This window comes from Pseudorasbora parva, chromosome 3, assembly GCF_024679245.1.
Source record: "Pseudorasbora parva isolate DD20220531a chromosome 3, ASM2467924v1, whole genome shotgun sequence".
Classification (NCBI taxonomy): Eukaryota; Metazoa; Chordata; class Actinopteri; order Cypriniformes; family Gobionidae; genus Pseudorasbora; species Pseudorasbora parva.
This window is the reverse complement of record NC_090174.1, coordinates 23,339,049-23,360,789: the sequence shown is the minus strand read 5'-3', so window position 1 is coordinate 23,360,789 and position 21,741 is coordinate 23,339,049. Positions and strand designations below refer to the sequence as shown.

The following is a 21,741-nucleotide window of genomic DNA, read 5'->3' as shown; positions in this document are numbered from 1 at the left end:
CGTTTGTTTAGTTTATTAAAATGTAGCATAATATATTATAAAGGCATATTATTGTAAGTAATGATCAGTAACTTTCGTAGTTTGGCCTAACACTTGCTCATATTTAATATTCATAAATTACTGTAAAACTGCCTATATGTATTTCAGATCTCTCTATTCTTTTAATATATTTATAAAGGGATCTGATTTATATAAAGTTTTTCATCAAATGTGTGTGTGTGTGTGTGTGTGTGTGTGTGTGTGTGTGTGTGTGTGTGTGTGTGTGTGTGTGTGTGTGTGTGTGTGTGTGTGTGTGTGTGTGTGTGTAGTGTATGGGCATGTTTTTGTGACATATGAGGACACAAATGTGTATATAATGACATAGGTATGACATAGGTTTTACAAGGAGAGGGTGAAATATGAGGACATTGGTCATGTCCCCACTTTTAAAAATGCTTATAAATCATACAGGATGAGGTTTTTTTAGAAAGTAAAAATGCAGAATGTTTCCTGTGATGGGTAGGTTTAGGGGCAGGGGCAGTGTAAGGGGATAGAAAATACGGTTTGTACAGTATAAAAACCATTAGGCTACGCCTATGGAATGTCCCCATATGTCACTAAAACAAACGTGTGTGTGTGTGTGTGTGTGTGTGTGTGTGTGTGTGTGTGTGTGTGTGTGTGTGTGTGTGTGTGTGTGTGTGTGTGTGTGTGTGTGTGTGTGTGTGTGTGTGTGTGTGTGTGTGTGTGTGTGTGTGTGTGTGTGTGTGTGTGTGTGTGTGTGTGATGGAGGGTTCTGGAGCTGTTGTTTACCTGCTGCTGGACTTTAGAAACAACACGTCCCACTTGCATGATAAAAATGTGTACCATCATACAAAAGCAATCAGGGAGCCATATTGTAGAAATGCCCTGTTTGTCAGACATGATACGTTATTTATTTATTTTTCAAATTTACAATTCATTTTATGTCGTTTTTAATGAGGAAACAAGTAAGAGCACATTTAAAAAGAATATTTTGTTAAGAAAAAAAACCCTTGTAGAAATGCCCTTGTCAGACATGATACATGTTATTTATTTATTTTTCAAATTTACAATTCATTTTATGCCGTTTTTAATGAGGGAAAAAGTAAGAGCACGTTTAAAAAGTATATTTTGTTAAGAAAAAAACCCCAATAAACAGTCTCGACAAGATCTCGATTTTGACCAATCAGATTAGAGAAACTGATACCAGTTACCCCGATTTGCCGCCAAACATACAGACATTAATAGAAACCGTAGCCGAAGTATTTCTATACGTGGATCATATTGTTTAATGCAAACAAATATGGCGTTTAACCAGGATGAGACCATCGCGACGGATGACGACAGCGGTGAAGTGGACGAAAACTGTTACCTCAGCAGGTCAACTGATTCACTGCTAACGTCTTGTTCTATATGTTTACCTGAAAATGTAGCAAAAATTCGAGATTTGCAATGGTAATGACTGATTCATATATTTTTTTAGGTTAATGTTGACAGGGCATCAGTTATCATCCCCCGTCTCTCCTGGTGCCCTGAGTGAAGGTATGGTCATGTAACGTTAACCAAACAGGCTAATTTTCGCCATTGATCCTCTAAAAATGAGTTTTAATTTATATATATTTTTATTTTCTGAAATGTCAGCGGTGCTTGTCGTTGCAAAACTTCTAACTTAACCATGATGCAAGGGTGTTATTATGCGCAATATGCGGTCCCGAATTCCGATTCAAACGACTCTAGTTGCTGTGATTTATCTGTGACTCGAATCTTTTGATTTTTTTTTTTTTTTTTGAGACCGGTTGGTTGAACCGTTCTTGGCCAGCACCACAGTAATTATATTAACTTTACCATTAACTGTACAGCTGCAGCTAAAGTAGCTAATCTCTTTGGTTGACAGAGATTTCTCCTCAGATTGGCCTGCATTGTTTCAGCATACAGACAGTGTTAAACCAGACATCGACAACAGAACAAGTAATTTAGATAAATTATAATCTTCTAATCAAATCTGCTCCTCGGCACTTCTACTTGCATTGTGAATTGATTTCTTTATTTTATTTTACAACGAGCAGACTCGTGGCACTGTGATTCCACCAGCAAATCTTATAAGGTTTGTACATCTTTTTTTAGACTTGGAAAAATACACATTCAACTGTAAAATTCAAAGAATATTTAATTGATTTTTTCTGTGTTTATCAGAGTTCAAGCTGTTCTTAATGGAGAAGAAAGTTCTTCAGGAAGGGAATGCGGTCAAGGTAGTAACCTAGTTGATGTACAAAAAAAGTGAACTTTAAACAAGTTCCATAACACCCACAAAAACATTGAGAGCCTTGCAAATGAAGAATGCATCACTGTTAACTGGACATATAGATCTTTAAACCGTTTTGACTGTCAGCATTGCACATGATCCACCCATGATTTCATGATTACAGCAATCTAATAAGAAGTTCATACTTCTGATTTGTGACTAATTCTTATGTGGATTCTGCCCCCTAGTGGTGAATCCCATTCCCATACATGGCAGCAACTCAGATGCTTCTCACCTGCAGCCTGGGCCTTCTTTGAGACGTTCATCGAGAATAAGTGCCATGAAAAGTGGGGGAAAAATGTATCCATTGGCCACAATGAATCCTCAACTACTTAATACTCAACACAGGTCAATGTTGAATATGCAATATGGAATTGACAGATTGTTAACTTTTATATTGTCGATTGCTAAAACGTAAGGTAGGGTCTTAAACAGATACATTATACAGAACAGGGATGCTGAAAAATTGTCAATGAGCAGAGGTAAGTCTGCTGTATATATAACTCGTTAATTAGATGTTAATAAGATGAATTATCTGAATGTGCTCCTCCTGAACATTGTAAATAAAACTATTTAATTCACAGCTGAATGTTGAAGGGATATTTACCAATCAAAGTATAATCTTAATGTACTTTAAATAGCGTTACCAAAAAAACATTATTATAGGAAAATATAATTTCAGCTGTTCATAAATACCAGTAGTGACGTACAATGAGAACATTTGTATTGTCACTGGAAATACACAATATACTGATTCACTGCCTAGGCAACTTGAGGACGCACCCTAGGTCAATAGTCCAATAATAAAAGTTGTGACAAATGATCATGTCATCAGTTATTAAAAAGTGAATTAAATTAGAAAAATGCTAAATAGAAGCATTTTTAAGCATAATTTTAGACGTTTGGGCCCCATTGTATGTTATTGATTTAATTCAGGTGTTATTGTTAAATCAGTAAAAAATGACATGTTTGTAAACGTTATATTTCTTTGTATGTACAGGTCACTGAAGGAGAGTCCAGACACTAAAGTGTACAATAAAGGGTCCAATACGCCTACACATGAAAAACAGCCACTACCCTGTAAACCCTTCATCAAACCAGGCAAGTACTCAAACCGAACCACTAAAATTAGGCTAAATTTGTACACAAGTAACATCACAAGTAACAGCATGTGTTCTTGTTGATTTTGTACCGAAATAGGAAAGTTAATAACTTTCTTGACATTAGTACAAAGGCATATATGTACCCATGTGAGGTACACTTAGAGACCCCAAATTCTGTTCCATAGGTTTCCATGGAAAAGGTGATATAAAGCAAAAGACAGGGAGATTCCTATCACTCGAAAGCATTCACAAGCGGAATCGATTTGGAGAGACAAAGCTGCATTTAGCTGTGATGAGGGGAGACATTAGAGACGTCAACCATTTACTCACACTTGGTGCTTCCGTTAATGTAACAGATTATGCAGGTACGACATGTTGGAGAATATCATAAAATTGTTAATTTCTCTATCAACCTTATCTTTAGTACAAGTACAAGAGGGTACAGCCATTTGTAAGCTAAATGTACTAGGTGTTCAGTGTCATATTTTAGCTGGGGGAAAAACTATTATACTGCTTGATATTGCAAACTGGTATTTGTTTTCATTTTATTTTAATTTATTATCATAATCATTAACACATTGGTTTGTATCGCAAATAGTTTTACCATTTACTGCACTTTGTAATTCTTCTAGTTCAGGTGTTTCCAAACATTTGCATTCCAGGACTCAACCAGATCAATTTCAGTTTTAAGTTTTTTTAAGTTTAAGTTTCATATTTAAGTATGGGGGGGTTCAAAATATCAACCTATGACAACAAAGTTCTTAGTACATAAATAATCCATCGTGTCATCGGGTTCATGATCAGACATACTGCTGTGTGTGACGTGAATGTGCGTATTCACGACATTGGCTCACGTTTGAAGCAGATGATATGTCCATAAAAACTTGAAACACGCTTGCTCCGGTTTAGATATGTACTGTGATCCACACTGTGAGTAAGCCCACCGGCAACTAGTTGCCACAGTGTATAGTTGTCATTTTCCTTTTATAGGTATTTTTCTAGATGGTATCAATGTTTTATGTCTCAGTGCAATAAAAGATTTCAAGGGGGAACAAAAGGTACTCACTTCCTTCCTGTCACATGAGGCTGCCAACTTCAACTGCAAACTGTCAACTATTCCGAAAAATTTGGGCACAAATGGGTTAAACTCATTGGGGTGTTCAGTACAGAAAATGCTGTCATACTCGTTCTGTGTGTACATGTAAAATGCTTTTTACAGACATGCTTTTCCCTTTGGTTAGGTAGCCGAATGCACATGGGAACGCAAAGAATGCACTCTCTTAAAGACAACATCTCTGAGTTGAACAGATGACAGAGATGAATGAACAGACCCGAAACAGCCTTTACGTGACATTTTATTTCTCCTGTGTAATATGAATGATATTCTACTCGTTAATAATGTGCACTGGGAGACGCTTAATTATGAACCATTCTGAGATGCAGAAAACATTGTATTTTACAAGTTGCACATGCACGCATCACTATAAAACACAGAGCTAGCACATATATTTATATGATTAAATTGCAACATTTGTAAATCAGAAATCGCACTAAACAATATTGCGATTTCTATTTAAAAATTTTGATATGTCGTGCAGCCCTAGACTTACCTGCCTTCTTGTATGTGTCACTCACTGAAACGCAAATTTAGCCAAGTAGGGCTCTGCATCCTGTGGAGGACATCCAACCTCGTCCACATCCAAATGTCACCTTGTAACGCCCCATCCCTGTTTCGCCCCAGAAACCTGATTTCACGAGTTCACACTTACAAATAAGTCAAATAGAATAAATGATATGTATATTTGGCGTGCTGTCTGAGGAGAGGCTCCGAGCTCTGTATTTGGCCCGAACACAGAGTAAAATATCTCTGGTTCGGAAAGTAACCAGGTGAGTGTGAGGAAGACTCACACTCGGCAAGCTGTCGGAAGAAGACAGCTTTCCTGTAGCTCAACCAGTAGCAACAGCAAGGTCATGGGTTCGATTCCCAGGGAAAGCAAGAACTGACAATGTAAAATGTGTACCTTGAATGCAATGTAAGTTGCTTTGGATAAAAACGTCTGCCAGGTGTGAAAGTGCAAGATGGGCTGGTTGATTCTCCACGTGTGCTGATTGGCTACACTTGTTGATTACTGATTGCTGACAGATGGTTGGAATAACATGATGATTGGATGGATCGTTTGAACATGTGCCTCCCGAACTTTGTTAATAAAGCATAATTTGTTGTATGCAGGTTTCCGATTGAAAAGGTTTTTAGCCAGGGACACACCAAGCCGACGATCATCTGTCGGGAAATGTCAGACCAGTTTTACCTGCAGTCTTAGCGTTCCCTTTTTGAATGGAGAATATGCAATATATCTTCTTAAATATACAGTTATCTCCTTTACACGCAGATGCAAAATGCGCATGCTAGTTGACAGTTGCCTGCAGTCCTTTTACCAGCACCATTCAGGTGCTGTTTTTTCCCCCAACGTGAGGCAACAACACAGTCGGGTTTCACCAACGCTAATTCTTTGGTTATGAGTGGGTTTCAGAACGTTCCAGATTAAAATGTTTTTTAGGCGTAAAGGGGGATTCAGTGTGATCTGTCATAAAAAGAGAAATATACAGTGTATATTAGGTGTGAGGTTTAAGTCTTTTCAATTAATCTTCCTGTTTCAAAGTTAAAGGGTCAGGAAACCCCAAAACAATTTTTTTTTTTAGATGTGAACAGATAACAGATACAGGCTGCATATTGATGAAGACACTAAAAGCACTCAAAATGTTTTTTGAGGTTTTCTAAGCAATTTTGTACTTTCGGGTTGAAAAGCAAAGTCGAGGCAACGCCACAGAATGTAAGGTAGAAGTGTGCCTTTGGAGTGTGATTCTACGTCAGCTGGTCCTCCACATTTATTCATGAGTATGAACTATTTTAACCCAATCACTGTGCTGTATTGCGCATGAGATCAAGTGCTCCAGTGCTCTGAACATGGAGCAGCACAGCGTAGGCACACATATTTATTTGCCTCTTCTTCAAATTAAATATATGTGCATATAAGGACAATGATACAGCCATACATCTGATCATATACTCGCTGACACGATGGATTATTCTGATACAGAGAAGACAATGATGTAGAACGAAAATTCAAAGAATAATGGGCAAAAAAGTTACCATGTCTTTATTCTTTCTTTGTTAAACTGATGGGTCGTTTGTTGACTGTAGTGGTCTTAAAGAGCTAGTTCACCCAAAAATGAAAATTAGACCATGATTTACTCATCCTCAAGCCATCCTAGGTGTGTATGACATTCTAGGTGTGTAGGACATGACGGAGTTATATTAAAAATGTAAAGCTTCAAAGCTTTATAATGGCAGTGAATGGTTATTTTGTTCCATAAAGTCCATAAAAGTTCATCTATTCATCAAAATTGCTCAACACGGCTCCGGGGGGTTAATGAAGGCCTTCTGAAGCGAAGTGGCGCATTTGGGTAGGAAAAATATCCATATTTAAAACTTCAGCGGTCAGCAGTACACGAGATGAGTAGCACTAAAAGAGTAACCCTTAAACCCTTCAAGCATTTGCATTGCTCCTGTACATCGCGTTACTCTTTTACTCCAAATCGACTTGCTACTGCTGACTTCCGGAAGTTAGTTATTTTAGTCTATAAACTTTTAAATATGGATATTTTTCTTACACAAATGCTCCACTTCACTTCAGAAGGCCTTTATTAGCCACCGGAGCCATGTGGAGCAGTTAAGTGATGGATAGATGCACTTTTATGGATTTCATAAACGACATAACCATTCACTGCCATTATAAAGCTTTAAAGAGCCAGGACATTTTTAATATCCTTTTAAACTCCGATTTTATTAGTCTGAAAGAAGTATGTCACACACCTAGGATGACTCGAGGGTGAGTAAATCATGGTCTAATTTTCATTTTTGGGTGAACTTAATTTTTCCATAGTTGCTAATGAATCTGAATTTTCGCACATTCACAAAAAATTGCTTTCTGTGTTGCAAAATAAGGTGGATATGATTTCACTTTTTTTGACACCGTGGTTGTACACAAGTGGTTGAAGTTAGCACACATTTCCTACTGATGGACCAACATTTCTAACCTTCTATCTGATCTATTGATTCTAAGGTTGGACTCCACTTCATGAAGCAGTTTACAGAAACAACTATGACATGACAGAAATGTTACTTGAAGCTGGGGCCCTGGTCAACTGCAGAGGAGATAATGGAATTACACCTTTACATGATGCCATACAATGTCAGTATTACAAGGTGTGTAAATTGCATTCAAGGGTTTACTATAAATAGAAATATGCCTATAAAATACACAGACTGCGATAGTTATTATATTGAATACATATGCTTACAGATAGTAGATCTACTTCTGAAGAATGGTGCTAATCCATTATCACAGTGTGAGAGAGGGAAGACTCCCATGGACATGACCACAGACAGTTCTTTGGACATACTGATGGAGAAATACCTGCAAAAGCCTCAAATAGATCCTCTTACAGGTCTATCCTCTTTACATACACAAATATTTTTTTAATTCCTACAATACGAAACAGTCTTAATTTTTGTGTGTGTGCTTATTTTGGAATAGCTGAAAATACACCCAGAACCACTAATTCTCCAAATATGAGCAAAATTTTCAACCAGAACTCCGTCACAGTAAGTCAAATGTGATACATCATTAAATAAAATATCCGCTGTCACTGACTCACTGACTGGCTTCATTACATGATCTGATTACTGATGAGTTACTTTTAAATTTAAGGGCACAAGAGCTCCTCTTCAGAAATCTTCAGAAAGTGTTGAAGGAACTGCGGATACAAGTGAGCATGAAAACAGCCTGCAGTCTCGTGAAGCTGAACCCATTCCTGGTCCAAGCAGAGGACAACAAAACTGTGATACGTCCAAGAAGTTTCAGGCCCCTTTGAAAGGTTCTCCACTACATTAGTCAAGGGTTGTGGGAATAAGATATGGCTCATGCAATATTTAATAGCAGTAAACATGCGACAGGAGTGTCATCTACTCTGATGATCACAACTTTTACACATACGTTAAAATTCAATTGATATGTTATCCCTTATGAAAGGAAAATATATTTACCAATTTATTACTTGAAATATATTATAATATATTGTAAATACATGGAATATATTGATGGTATTATACAATATACACTCCCCTAAAGGAATATTAGGAACACCATACTAATACTGTGTTTGACCCCACCTTTCGCCTTCAGAACTGCCTTAATTCTATGTGGCATTGATTAAACAAGGTGCTAAAAGCATTCTTTAGAAATGTTGGCCCATATTGATAGGATAGCATCTTGCAGTTGATGGAGATTTGTGGGATGCACATCCAGGGCACGAAGCTCCCGTTCCACCGCATCCCAAAGATGCTCTATTGGGTTGAGATCTGGTGACTGTGGGGGCCACTTTAGTACAGTGAACTCATTGTCATGTTCAAGAAACCAATTTGAAATGATTCAAGCTCTGTGACATGGTGTATTATCCTGCTGGAAGTAGCCATCAGAGGATGGGTACATGGTGGTCATAAAGGGATGGACATGGTCAGAAACAATGCTCAGGTAGGCCGTGGCATTTAAACAATACCCAATTGCCACTAAGGGGCCTAAAGTGTGCCAAGAAAACATCCCCCACACCATTACACCACCACCACCAGCAGCCTGCACAGTGATAACAAGGCATGATAGATCCATGTTCTCGTTCTGTTTATGCCAAATTCTGACTCTACAACAGAAATCGAGACTCATCTGACCAGGCAACATTTTTCCAGTCTTCAACTGTCCAATTTTGGTGAGCTTGTGCAAATTGTAGCTTCTTTTTCCTATTTGTAGTGGAGATGAGTGGTTCCTGGTGGGGTCTTCTGCTGTTGTAGCCCATGTTGGGGTTCTGCGTGTTGTGGTTCACAAATGCTTTGCTGCATATTTGGGTTGTAACGAGTGGTTATTTCAGGCAAAGTTGCTCTTCTATCTGCTTGAATCAGTCGGCCCATTCTCCTCTGACCTCTAGTATCAAAAAGGCATTTTAGCCCACAGGACTGCCGCACACTGGATGTTTTTCCCTTTTCACACCATTCTTTGTAAACCCTAGAAATGGTTGTGCGTGAAAATCCCAGTAACTGATTAGATTGTGAAATACTCAGAACAGCCCATCTGGCACCAACAACCATGCCACGCTCAAAATTGCTTGATTGCTCAACTTTCTTTCCCATTCTGACATTCAGTCTGGAGTTGAGAAGGTTGTCCTGACCACGACCACACCCCTAAATGTATTGAAGCAACTGCCATGTGATTGTTTGATTAGATAATTGCATTAATGAGAAATTGGAACAGGTGTTCCTAATAATCCTTTAGGTGAGTGTATTATATATTCATGTAATATACAGCAAAATATACAACTGATTGCGGCTTTCAATATATTGCAATATATTCGTTAATATCAATATTAAATTCCATATATGTGACTATAATGCCTAATGTATTACATGGTATTTTCCAATATACTGCAATATATTTTTGTTTCGTAAGCTATTGTTCGAAGTCAAGTTAAGTTAACCATCTTAAATTAGAACAAAGATTGTCCTTTAAAATGCAGTATATTAGATATTTCCTTTCATCTAATATGAATCGGATTTGATATGTTTAGTTAGTGTGGAATCATGAGCGCTGGTGCTGCAGAGCTTACTGTAACAATGAGTTGACAGATGAGGTTTTAGTGGTGTTTAAAATGTAGAATTTACCCTCATGGAGTAAGACAATGATTATTTTGACATGTGATTTTGATGTGAACTGCAATAACAACTCGTATTAAACAAAGAAAGTAGTTTTATGCGCCAAATGAGTGATGCAGCATTAAAACTATGCATTATTAGTAAGCAACACAATTTAAAAATTGAGTCATGTTTTGCCCAAGCTCCTCTGCCAACTGCTTTATTTACTAAAATTAGTCCTTTAGATCCAAGGACTACATAAATAAGATAAGATAAAATAAAACAAATTACTGCCCATTTATTCTGTTATACTATTTCTTAATTAAAACCTATTGTGGTTTAGTCTAGGCCACATTGTGCAGCAAAATTATTTGTATAGTACTTTTTCCAATATGTATAATCAGCTTTAGAGAAAATGTTAGTTTAAATGTTTCCTTGAGGAGACACATTTAAAAAAAAAATTACTGCTTTTGTGGAATTTTTGCCTTTAATTAAATTGCACAGACTGTGAAGTAGAAACAGGAATTAATGAGGGAGGAGATAGAGGAAAAGGAAATTACAACAAGCCTTGACTTGAACTCAAGTCAACCCAAGTCACTGCTGCACAATATGTCAGCACACTGCGTGACCTGTGATGGGTTGCACAAGTTTAGCCAGAGTTGAGGCTTCGTTGTCTAACTCTTGTCATTTAGGGATATATGTATTTTATAATTAGAGTTGGGAGGGTTACTTTAAAAATGTATTCTGTTACAGTTACAAATCACTTCATAAAAAGTATTCAGTAATGAAATCTAAGCACACAATTACTTTCAGATTCCTTCATGGAAGAATGATTGCACATGCACCAATAGGTGGCTCACATGAGTCATGACTAGCAACAGAATCTGCTGTCAATTATGGTGCTTTTCCACTGCATTTTCCATTGTTTGGGGTCTCCGTCATGGAGATATGAAACTATTTTAAGACTGTTACAAAAATTCATGTTGACACACAAACATGAAATTTCTATGAAAACAGGAGCATATTAAAATCCATAATGAGAAATAACTTTAAAGGTCCCGTTCTTTGCGATTCCATCTTTCAAACTTTAGTTAGTGTGTAATGTTGCTGTTAGAGCATAAATAATACCTGTAAAATTATAAAGCTCAAAGTTCAATGCCAAGCGAGATATTTTATTTAACAGAAGTTCCCTTTCAAAGCCTACAGCGAACAGCTTGTTTGGACTACAGCAGGAAGTGCAGGGATGTAATGACATCACTAGAACCGTTTGTTGACTAACCCTCCGCCCACAAGAACACGCAAAAAAGGGGGCGTGGTCTTGTTGCTCTCCCAAGTGGAGAAGAGGGCGCATTCAGCGCTTGCATCTCCCCGTTATGGTAAGAGGCGGGACCTTTCCGGGCAAAGTGCGCTAAGCTGCTGTCCAATCACAACACGGGAAGCGCTGGCCCAATCAGAACTCGTTACGTGTTTCTGAAGGAGGGACTTCATAGAACAAGGAAATCATCAGGCCGTTTTAGGACAGAGAAAACAGCGCTGTACAGATAAGTAAATTGTGTGAAAAATATGGCGGAAAAAGATGGCGTTTGTGGGGTAAAATGTGTGTTAAAATGTGTGTTTAGCAGGCACGGTAGCCTGCTAAAATTCGTATTCCTGGGTCTATATATCACATAATTGAGGTCGCTTCAACCTGCGGACATGGAAAACAACCTGTGGAAAAATAACGCGGACTTGGCAGTTGAGTTCTGTTGACATTTGACAACTAATGTTATGCATCGCTTCGTTGCTCTGATTGGTTGTAGGTCTATCCAATTGATATCTTTCCTGGTTCGGTTGAAATACGCCCCATAATTACAGCCCTATGGAGCAGTATCAGACTCATATTCTGACTAGAATTGAGTACGACCACGTCAGGCTAGCAGATCAGTATTATAGTTTATAGAATTAAATAAGACCTAATAAATTTATTTTATTTGTTTATTTAGTTGGATAACTTGGATCATAGTGTCCATGATCACAGTGATTCCAGACATCACTGCTGTGTGCGCTTCATTTTCACTTTATTTCGCCGGTCTGGAAGGCTGGTGAAACTGACTGTCTTTAGACCTCAGTTACAGCCCAAAATGCCGCAATAACCAATCAGAAAAATAGACATATTTTTTAAAGTCAAAGTGATCATAATATTCATGATCATCGCTGTCACGTTCGAGTACTTGATGACTGTTGCCCATTCCTAGTGTAAACACTGCAGATCACTGTCACTACTATTATATGCTTTTGTGACTGTGACATAGCGATTGAGACCCTAAACATTGCTAAATACAAGATTAGTTTACCCTTGTGCCCCCTTGAGCAAATCAAGTGGTGTTTTACAAGTGCCTAAGACTCTTGTTTTTAGCAGTATTGTGTTTTGCTGCCATCAGCCTCCTTTGAAACAAACTTCTTCGTCTTATAGTTAAAAACATCCACATGCCGAGAAGTAGAGACGGCACATTTAGGACGATCATTCTATAATCCCACCCACTTTAAAGCAGTGCTAACTGCTGTGGAAAACCAAAGCGAGCTAAGCCGAGCCGTACCAAGGGTTACCATGCAATGGAAAAGCTCTATTAGAGATGCATGGATCAGATCAGTCAACAGATTTTGCTGTTAATATAAATCATGTACTCAAACCTATTTTCCCTCATTTAGATATCTGTGCACGATCGTGATATTACAATTATTATAATTCTCAGTTTTAAGCATGATGATATAGTAACATATTGCACTGAAGTACGCTGCTTTTAAATTAACATTAGCATTTCATTTAAATTAAAATTAAATTAACATTTTAAAAGTGTTATGTCATAACACTAATTTATTTAGTTTTAGGTGAAACCATTATAATTGTAAGTATTCCTATTTTTTACCAAATGTAACTGTAATCTGATTTCTTTTTTGATGTAACTGACGAATTGCAGTTACCAGATTTTTGTTTCCTGGTTACATAAAGCCATTACATGTATTCCGTTACTCCCAACACTGATACTTATAATCTAAGTATTAAAGGGTTAGTTCACCCAAAAATTAAAAATTCTGAATTAATGACTCACCCTAATGTCGTTTCACACCCGTAAGACCTCCGTTCATCTTCGAAATACAGTTTAAGATATTTTATATTTAGTCAGAGAGCTGTTCTGTTCCTTCATGAAAGTGTATGCACACTATACTGAAGGAACAGAAAAGCTCTCTGACTAAATATAAAATATCTTAAACTTTGTTTCGAAGATGAATAAAGGTCTTACGGGTGTATGAGTCATTAATGACATAAATTTCATTTTTGGGTGAACTAACCCTTTAATAGGAATATGCCGCTCAGTCTGATTGGGGTGTTGTGTGTCCTCATTTCCCAGTGGAACCATCACCTCTGAGTAGCAGCAATGTACTGGGTCTTGTAAGAGACCAAGGACAGGACTTCTGTAACCAGGGTCCCTCAATGGTTCAAGATCAAGAGAGTGAGGGATCAGACACCTCCAGCTGCCTAGACAGTGATGTTACAGTGGACTATATCGAAGATAATTCATCATCACCAGAGCATTGGACTCTATGTGCCACTCAAGATTTCTCTGGTTTTTAGAGAACTAGAGATGTTTCTGTGGATTGTCAAATATCTAATAAGTTCATTTCACACTTAAATAGTTTGACACGGTTAAAATTTGACACTTAAATATGGGTTACTTTCTGTAAGTTAGTTATGTACTTTTACATCATTTGAGCTGTATGCCATCTGTGATAATACATGCTTTGGTGGAAGTGATGTCATCGCCTTAGTAGTCATTTCCCAAAAATGTATAGACATCTGGAATATGTTCATAGTGTTGCATTTTTCCACATGAATTTGCAGCTGCAATTTAAAATATTTACAGTGAATGTCCAACCAGAAAACTGTATGTTAATTTGTTTTGTTATGTGAAGTAAGCAGTGTTATACAAGTTTGCAATTAAAATGTGTAATAGCAGATCTACAATAGTTTCATTTGTTCGGAATTTAAGACACAGTGTAGTTGTTCTGTTGATTTAAATGGTTGAAAAAAGGTGAAAAAACATGAAAATGGTTCTTTGTAAGCACACAATACAGTATAGTTTTAGGGCAAATTATTGTTTGCTTTTTCCTTTTATTAGGGCTGTCAATATTAACACGCTATCATCTGTGATTAAAATAAATGAATAGGGTGCCTGCCGTAGATCTCATCAGTTAATTGCCTGAATAAAGTATTCCTGGAGCGTTACATAAATCCACTATGTCTACACTGGAGGGGCAACACATGATGAAGTGGGCTGCGAGAAGCAGAATAGCCCATCTTCTACATCTGGCAAGCCTATATATGCAAGCATTAAAGAAGCATACATTTCCATCTCTGTATTTATAAAAGAAAAATGGCATCTGAGAATGTAGGATGTGCCATTTTTCCTCACCGATGCCTGCCAGTTCAAAACTATAAACACGGAAAGAGTATCTACTACTTCTGAATTTGCCACACTGGGTAAAAGCAAGTGTTAAGCAAGGTTCTCCTATAACCTGTATCTGCTCTAATATCCAAGTATGAGATACTGAAAAATGCAACAGAGCTGAGAAATGCTCTTTCTTCTCCAAAACTTCTCCAAAAAGTACACTGTGCATAAACTGACAGCACTCACTCTGCTCTCAAGCTTACATTGACAGGCAATATTTTCACAAACTTGAACAAGCAGACAAAAAAGCTGATGACATCTATGTCAGGTGCCCTTTTATACTCACGGGTGCTACATGTGACTTGTTAGGGCTGCCATCTGCCAATCAATTGCCGTTTTTTTTAAACACATGCTTCAGACACTGGTCACCCCTGGGATAGCGCCAAAGTCATGATACAGCATAAGGGATCCAGGCTGATTGCATCAGAGATGGCAGAGAGAATGGAAACTCACGTTGCGTTTTGGTGAATTATTCATTCCAGTGTGTGTTTCGCTTTAAAACATATTCTCATTGTTAGAGATAGTCAACAACATAGTCATTGTTGTGTCAAGTACGCAAACCCTCACGCATCACGCTGTTTGAAATACTGACTGAACAGAACAGCAAGCCATCCCACCACTGTATGGCCAGATATGACCAGCCTGACTATATGACCAGCCTGGTTCATTACTCAAAACCGCAATCATGGGTAAGACTGCCGACCTGACTGCTGTCCAGAAGGCCATCATTGACACCCTCAAGCGAGAGGGTAAGACACAGAAAGAAATTTCTGAACGAATAGGCTGTTCCCAGAGTGCTGTATCAAGGCACCTCAGTGGGAGGTCTGTGGGAAGGAAAAAGTGTGGCAAAAAACGCCGCACAACGAGAAGAGGTGACCGGACACTGAGGAAGATTGTGGAGAACGACCGATTCCAGACCTTGGGGGACCTGCGGAAGCAGTGGACTGAGTCTGGAGTAGAAACATCCAGAGCCACCGTGCACAGGCGTGTGCAGGAAATGGGCTACAGGTGCCGCATACCCCAGGTCAAGCCACTTTTGGGCTACAGAGAAGCAGCACTGGACTGTTGCTCAGCGGTCCACAGTACTTTTTTCGGATGAAAGAAAATTTTGCATGTCATTCGGAAATGAAGGTGTCAGAGTCTGGAGGAAGACTGGGGAGAAGGAAATGCCTGAAGTCCAGTGTCAAGTACCCACAGTCAGTGATGGTCTGGGGTGCCATGTCAGCTGCTGGTGTTGGTCCACTGGGTTTTATCAAGGGCAGGGTCAATGCAGCTAGCTATCAGGAGATTTTGGAGCACTTCATGCTTCCATCTGCTGAAAAGCTTTATGGAGATGAAGATTTGGTTTTTCAGCACCACCTGGCACCTGCTCACAGTGCCAAAACCACTGGAAAATGGTTTACTGACCATGGTATTACTGTGTTCAATTGGCCTGCCAACTCTCCTGACCTGAACCCCATAGAGAATCTGTGGGATATTGTGAAGAGAAAGTTAAGAGACGCAAAACCCAACACTCTGCATGAGCTTAAGGCCGCTATCGAAGCATCCTGGGCCTCCATAACACCTCAGCAGTGCCACAGGCTGATTCCCTCATGCCACGCCGTATTGAAGCAGTCATTTCTGCAAAAGGATTCCCGACCAAGTATTGAGTGCATAACTGAACATAATTATTTGAAGGATGACCTTTTTTTGTATTAAAAACACTTTTCTTTTATTGGTCGGATGAAATATGCTAATTTTTTGAGACAGGAATTTTGGGTTTTCATGAGCTGTATGCCAAAACCATCAGTATTAAAACAATAAAAGACCTGAAATATTTCAGTTGGTGTGCAATGAATCTAAAATATATATAAGAGTTTAATTTTTATCATTACATTATGGAAAATATATAACTTTATAACAATATGCTATTTTTTTGAGAAGGACCTGTATTTACCTTGAAAAAAGCATGCAGAATATAACATTTTGTGAGAATAACACTTCAATCTGATGGTTTACTTTGCTGAATATAGCAAATTATGTCAAAATAACTGTTAAACCAGATAAATTGTGTATGCTCAATTTCATGTTAAGTGCGATTAATTGCACAAAGGGATTCAATTAATAACTTTTAAAAAATATAATATAATGACAGCCCTACTTTTTATTCTATCTTTATTTGTTTCTATGTATTATTCTTAGGGGAGGCTGGTGAAACTCTGATGAATGATGTCAGTTCAGTTGCTGAGGAGACAAGCAGCTCACATTATTTCCATGACCACAGCTATCCAGTGAGTGGTTTCTTTTAAACCAGTCTGTCATGTGAATTTTGCATTGTAATCCAAAACTGATCCACGTTTTTATTTCATGGAATTTTCTTTCAGATTACTGATAAGAAAAATCCAAGTCAGAGCACAACTGGAGATTTATATCATGTTCACTCTGCCAAAGCCATGTCAGCGGGAAAGAGGGTATTGAAAGGTTGTCAAGCCACTTATGGATCTGACATTAGTAATGATAAGGACTCTGCCATGGATAAGAAACGCATCAAAAAAACAAATTACAACAGTCAAAGACAAAATGATTTTTTGGAGTACTTGCTCAACTTTGATCTGCAAATTTGTCTTGAAACAGTAAAAGACGTTGATTACCCATCCCTTCAACAGAATGAAGATGCAAGCAAAGATGAACAGTCCACTCTTGATGTTTGCAAAACGGTTCCATCTGAAACAGTGTTTATTTCTGACACCAACAATGACAGCAGTCAAGAATGTAGCATTTCTTTACTGCCCTCTCATTTAAATGAACTAATTGACTCGTGTTTACAAGGTGAATTCAAGGAGGACATTAATGTAAATCCATATGGAGCAATGCTGGAATCACCATTACAGAGTGAGGAACAGTTTGACTCGAGCAGCTCTGGTTCACTGTCTCTGCTTATGGGCAAAATCTGTAATAAAGGATTAACCTGCAGTCCAGAGTTTTCAGAAAACAATGAACTGTTGATGGAATTAGACAGAGCCAACAAACAACTGGCAGGTACTGCAACATCAAAAGAACCATTCATGCAATCAACCAGCCCCGCCATTGAGTCCATCAATGTCGATAGTATATCTGGCTGGTCAAAACACTATAAAAACACACCACATAATGACTTGACACAAATCAGCCTTCAAGAACTGCATTCTCCTAATAGACTGTTCCTAAAGCAGGATGAAGAAACAGACAGCACTGTTCAGAACCAGAAGGTGGTGGTAGAGATAATGGAGACAGCACTCAGCTCTAGTAAGACTCAAATGAGTACGAGCTACACTGAAAATCATGGCATGGAATGTGAAAAGCTGGAATGTGGCACACTGATTTTAAATGCGACCGATCCTATTGATGGACGTAGAGCAGAACCACAGTCTTCCTGCAGGGGACCAGTTAATGAGCTAAGGATTGATGTTCCTCAAGATCACGCCAATCCATGCGTTGTTTCACCTATTTTTTCCTGCTCTAGAGTAGATGTTGAGCATCCTGAAAATTCTCACAGGGCTGATTGTATTGTTGAGGGTGATCCGTTGAAAAATTCAGTTGATTCAGACTGCACTGTGGTGGAATGGTCCAACGCTAGTGACATTCAGGATGTGGCCGTCACATCAATTCAACCTAAAGTCTCTGGTTATGAAGACAGGCATAGTGAAAATGAATCTGAGAATATGGAGGGCACACCAGGCACAGTGACCTCAGGGACTGTTTTGAGTCATGTTGAAAATCCTGAAAGTTTGTGTGCACATCCATCACAGAATAGCACTGATGAAAAGGCATGTTTAAAACACATTCCACACATAGCTTTTGAAATCAAAGGACTTTTCAACACAGGTAAACTAACAAGTCAGAAAAAGAAATCGAATCAGCAAAAAAAGCGGCTGAAACGAAGAAATGACCCAGATGCAGATACAGGTAATTCCCTGGTGTTAATCATAAGTATTATCTTCACAATTTAGAACATGTTCTTTTTTCCTCAGCAGTATCAAAGAAGAAAATGCAAATTACACCAAAATATCTCAACAAGAGAAATAGAAAAGGAGAGACTTACCTTCACCAGGCATGCATAAGAGGAGACCTGCAACAGGCCAAAGTCTTGATTGAAGCTGGGATAGATGTTAATATATCAGATAATGCAGGTGGGAGAAACATTGCCTTGTTATATCTACATTGTTACCTTTGATCTACTTCATGCTTTCATCTTCCATCTTGGGTGGACAGGATGGACTGCCCTTCACGAGGCCTGTTCTAGGGGTTTTGTAGATGTGGCGGAGCAGCTCTTGGAAGCAGGTGCCGATGTCACCAGCAGAGGGCTTGATGGACGTAGTCCACTGCATGATGCTGTTAAGACAGACTCATATGAGGTTGTTTCTATATTTCTGTAATGATCTGCCACAATTTTAAAATGTTTAGGATGCTTCACTTTCTGGTGTGCTGGTTAACATTTTATTCTGTCATCATACTCCCTTTCATGCTGTTACACGTTTCCATACAATAAAAATAGTGATCATGGGCTCCTTTAAAAATAACCCATGCAAGTCATGCTCTAGATTCTTCTAAAGAATATCACCATATCCCACTGAAACTAAACAGGGCTGAGCCTGGTCAGTACCTGGATGAGACCAGGATGCTGCTGGAAGAGGTGTTAGTGAGGCCAGCAGGGCGTGCTCACCCTGTGGTCTTGTGGGTCTTAACAGCCCAGTATAGTGATGGGGACATTACTGTCAAAAAAACTCTGTCCTTCGGATGAGACGTTAAACCGAGGTCCACCTCATTAACACTATCAGTGTGTAAGAAAATGTGAATGCAGTTTCAAAAGCAGTTAAAGTTCTGATCTTGATGTTTTATGCATAGATCGTGAGGCTTCTCCTTCAGTTTGGCTCAAGCCCTCATGACAAGAATATGCTGGGACAGAGTGCAGTAGACCTCGCAGCGCATGAAAGCGTCAAAGAGCTGCTATTGACATTTAAAGGACCTTTTCGTAAACCTGGCCGGACAACTGACACTTCCAAACAAGGATCACAGCTTTTGGCTACAGAGCACATGCAGCCAGGTGAAAGTCTCTGCATAGAAGAGACGGAGAAAGAGCAAAAATGACTTATTACTTAAAGAGATATGTTCACAGGAAAGTCAAAATGTCATAATTTCTTCAGTGTGTTCATGGATATGTTTGATATGTCCTCAGCAGATCAGTGTTTACAGTCAGCAGGAACAAGGATGGATATTAGTGGCAATAGGAAGCTGTCCTGCCTTATAAGAGATGGAATCATTCGACATGGGAATGATAATTTAGAAATTACGCTTCAGGTACAGTACTTAATAAATCATTTGTAATGATCAAGACTTTGCCATTAGACCATTTCAAGATTAGTTTGGTGACTTTTTTATAGGATTCTTAAAGCTCTGATTGAAATGTAGGGTTGTAGCCACAAGGCCTCTCTTTTGGAAAATGGATTTATCAGAGATGCCAGTGGCAGAGTCTTCCTTCTTCCAGAACAGTGGGTTGAATCAGTCATGGAGAGTCAATCCATAGTTCCTGTTACCTCAGATTTTGCATGGAAAAGGGTAGGCCTATAAGTGCAGCAGTTTGAAGTGATAGGCAAATATCTGCAATTATATTTCTGATGCATGACTAAAATTGTAAAGCAATCATGAGACAAGAATACTGTGTAATGTAAATATCCTCAACTTATACCATATATCTCACTAATATGCGCTCATTACTTTTATGATTTAGTAGTGACCTTGAAACCACTTCTTCTTTCTTTCTTTTTTTTAACCACCATTTTTTCTTATCTTGACAGGTTACGTATCAGTCAAATTCATTGTGGTATTACATTTCAAGTGATTTAAACATAGAGAAAAGACCCACGAGATCAATAGAGCCCCAGTGTTGCAATGCCAGTACATCAGAACCTGCTGTAAAAGGTTAGTCAGCTAAGTCACTCAATTGTGGATCAGCCTCACTACTCCTAGTTCCCTAACCACATTACAGACTTGTACAAGAAAATAATTTAAGATCAGATTTTCAGTTTCATGCATTCCAATTTTATTTGAATCGGCTATTTTTAAAAAGATGATTTTGAAATCATATACAAGCAGGAACTGTGGCATGCTGTCAGCTACCACAGAAAATCCCCTATAGTTCCTAACAATTGTGTTGACAGAAATCTCCATACAATGGAAGGATACAATGTCCTTTTGTATTTAAAAAAAAAAAAAACAAGTTATGTGGTAACAGCTTCCCATAAATGTTCTCTAAACTAGAAATTAGTTATATAATATATATATATATATATATTTTGTATAATAAGGCATTCGTTTTGTTCTACAGAACCATCGAAAAAGGACGTTTTCATGAACATCAGGTCGATTCATTTGGTCAGCGATGAGGAGTTTTTTCCAAGCCATACGATGAACATATACTGGGACTTTTTCGCACGCAGTGAGGAGTGGACCTTTGATACTTAGTTGCTCGTAGCAAGTAGCTGATAGAGTATCAAGATAAAACTGTTATGGTGTTATAAAATGTTTAAAACTTTTATACATTTTAAGTGTTGTTGTTTTTTTCGGTTTGAAAATCATAAATATGTGTGAAACGTCTTTGTACACCCATCAGGTTCAATGATAAGTTGATGGTTTTGATATTAAAATAAAATAAACACATTACCCTTTCCTTTTGTATGTGTATATTGCATAACTAACTGGTATGGATCCTAGCCTTTATAGGCGTGCTTTGATTAGATTAGCTTAAGTTGTGTGTGTGTGTGTGTGTGAGCCTGTTTATGTGGTTTATGAGGACACAAATTTGTATAACTACATGGGTATTACACTGGTATTACACTATAAATGTGGTTTATGAGGACATATCAAATGTCCCCATAATTCAAATGGCCTTAAAAACATACTAAACGATGTTTTTTTGAGAAAGTAAAAATGCAGAATGTTTCCTGTGATGGGTAGGTTTAGGGGCAGGGGCAGTGTAAGGGGATAGAAAATACGGTTTGTACAGTATAAAAACCATTACGCCTATGGAGAGTCCCTGTAAACCACATAGACCAACATGTGTGTGTGTGTGTGTGTACTTGTTTGTATTACATTATG

General features: G+C 38.2%; 1 protein-coding gene across 7 annotated transcripts; it reads left to right on the top strand.

The window, feature by feature from the left end:
* Window positions 1-1,219: 1,219 nt before the first annotated feature.
* ankrd31 (ankyrin repeat domain 31) lies at window positions 1,220-21,303 on the top strand. 7 transcript variants are annotated; one of them, XM_067440054.1, is made up of 21 exons: window positions 1,220-1,377; window positions 1,481-1,539; window positions 1,892-1,965; window positions 2,064-2,101; window positions 2,191-2,246; window positions 2,488-2,647; window positions 3,300-3,400; window positions 3,588-3,767; window positions 7,527-7,669; window positions 7,767-7,911; window positions 8,001-8,068; window positions 8,175-8,340; window positions 16,810-16,898; window positions 16,992-18,552; window positions 18,621-18,776; window positions 18,859-19,001; window positions 19,492-19,690; window positions 19,823-19,944; window positions 20,056-20,202; window positions 20,442-20,565; window positions 20,972-21,303. In XM_067440054.1, exons 1-21 carry the CDS (start codon window positions 1,289-1,291, stop codon window positions 21,106-21,108), a joined length of 3,957 nt encoding a protein of 1,318 aa, XP_067296155.1. In that variant the 5' UTR covers window positions 1,220-1,288; the 3' UTR covers window positions 21,109-21,303. The 7 variants fall into 7 exon arrangements, 5 of the variants coding, with proteins under 5 accessions (XP_067296155.1, XP_067296154.1, XP_067296153.1 ...); XM_067440053.1 differs by having other exon boundaries at window positions 18,618-18,776; window positions 19,826-19,944; XM_067440052.1 differs by having other exon boundaries at window positions 18,618-18,776.
* Window positions 21,304-21,741: the final 438 nt, after the last annotated feature.

What these genes read in the sequence shown, in the direction of transcription:
- ankrd31 (XM_067440052.1), top strand. Translation starts at nt 1,289, where the DNA reads ATGCAAACAAATATGGCGTTTAACCAGGATGAGACCATCGCGACGGAT. An exon ending in CCACCAGCAAATCTTATAAG is followed by an intron (nt 2,102 to 2,190) that starts GTTTGTACATCT and finishes TGTGTTTATCAG; the next exon opens with AGTTCAAGCTGTTCTTAATG. An exon ending in TCAAATAGATCCTCTTACAG is followed by an intron (nt 7,912 to 8,000) that starts GTCTATCCTCTT and finishes ATTTTGGAATAG; the next exon opens with CTGAAAATACACCCAGAACC.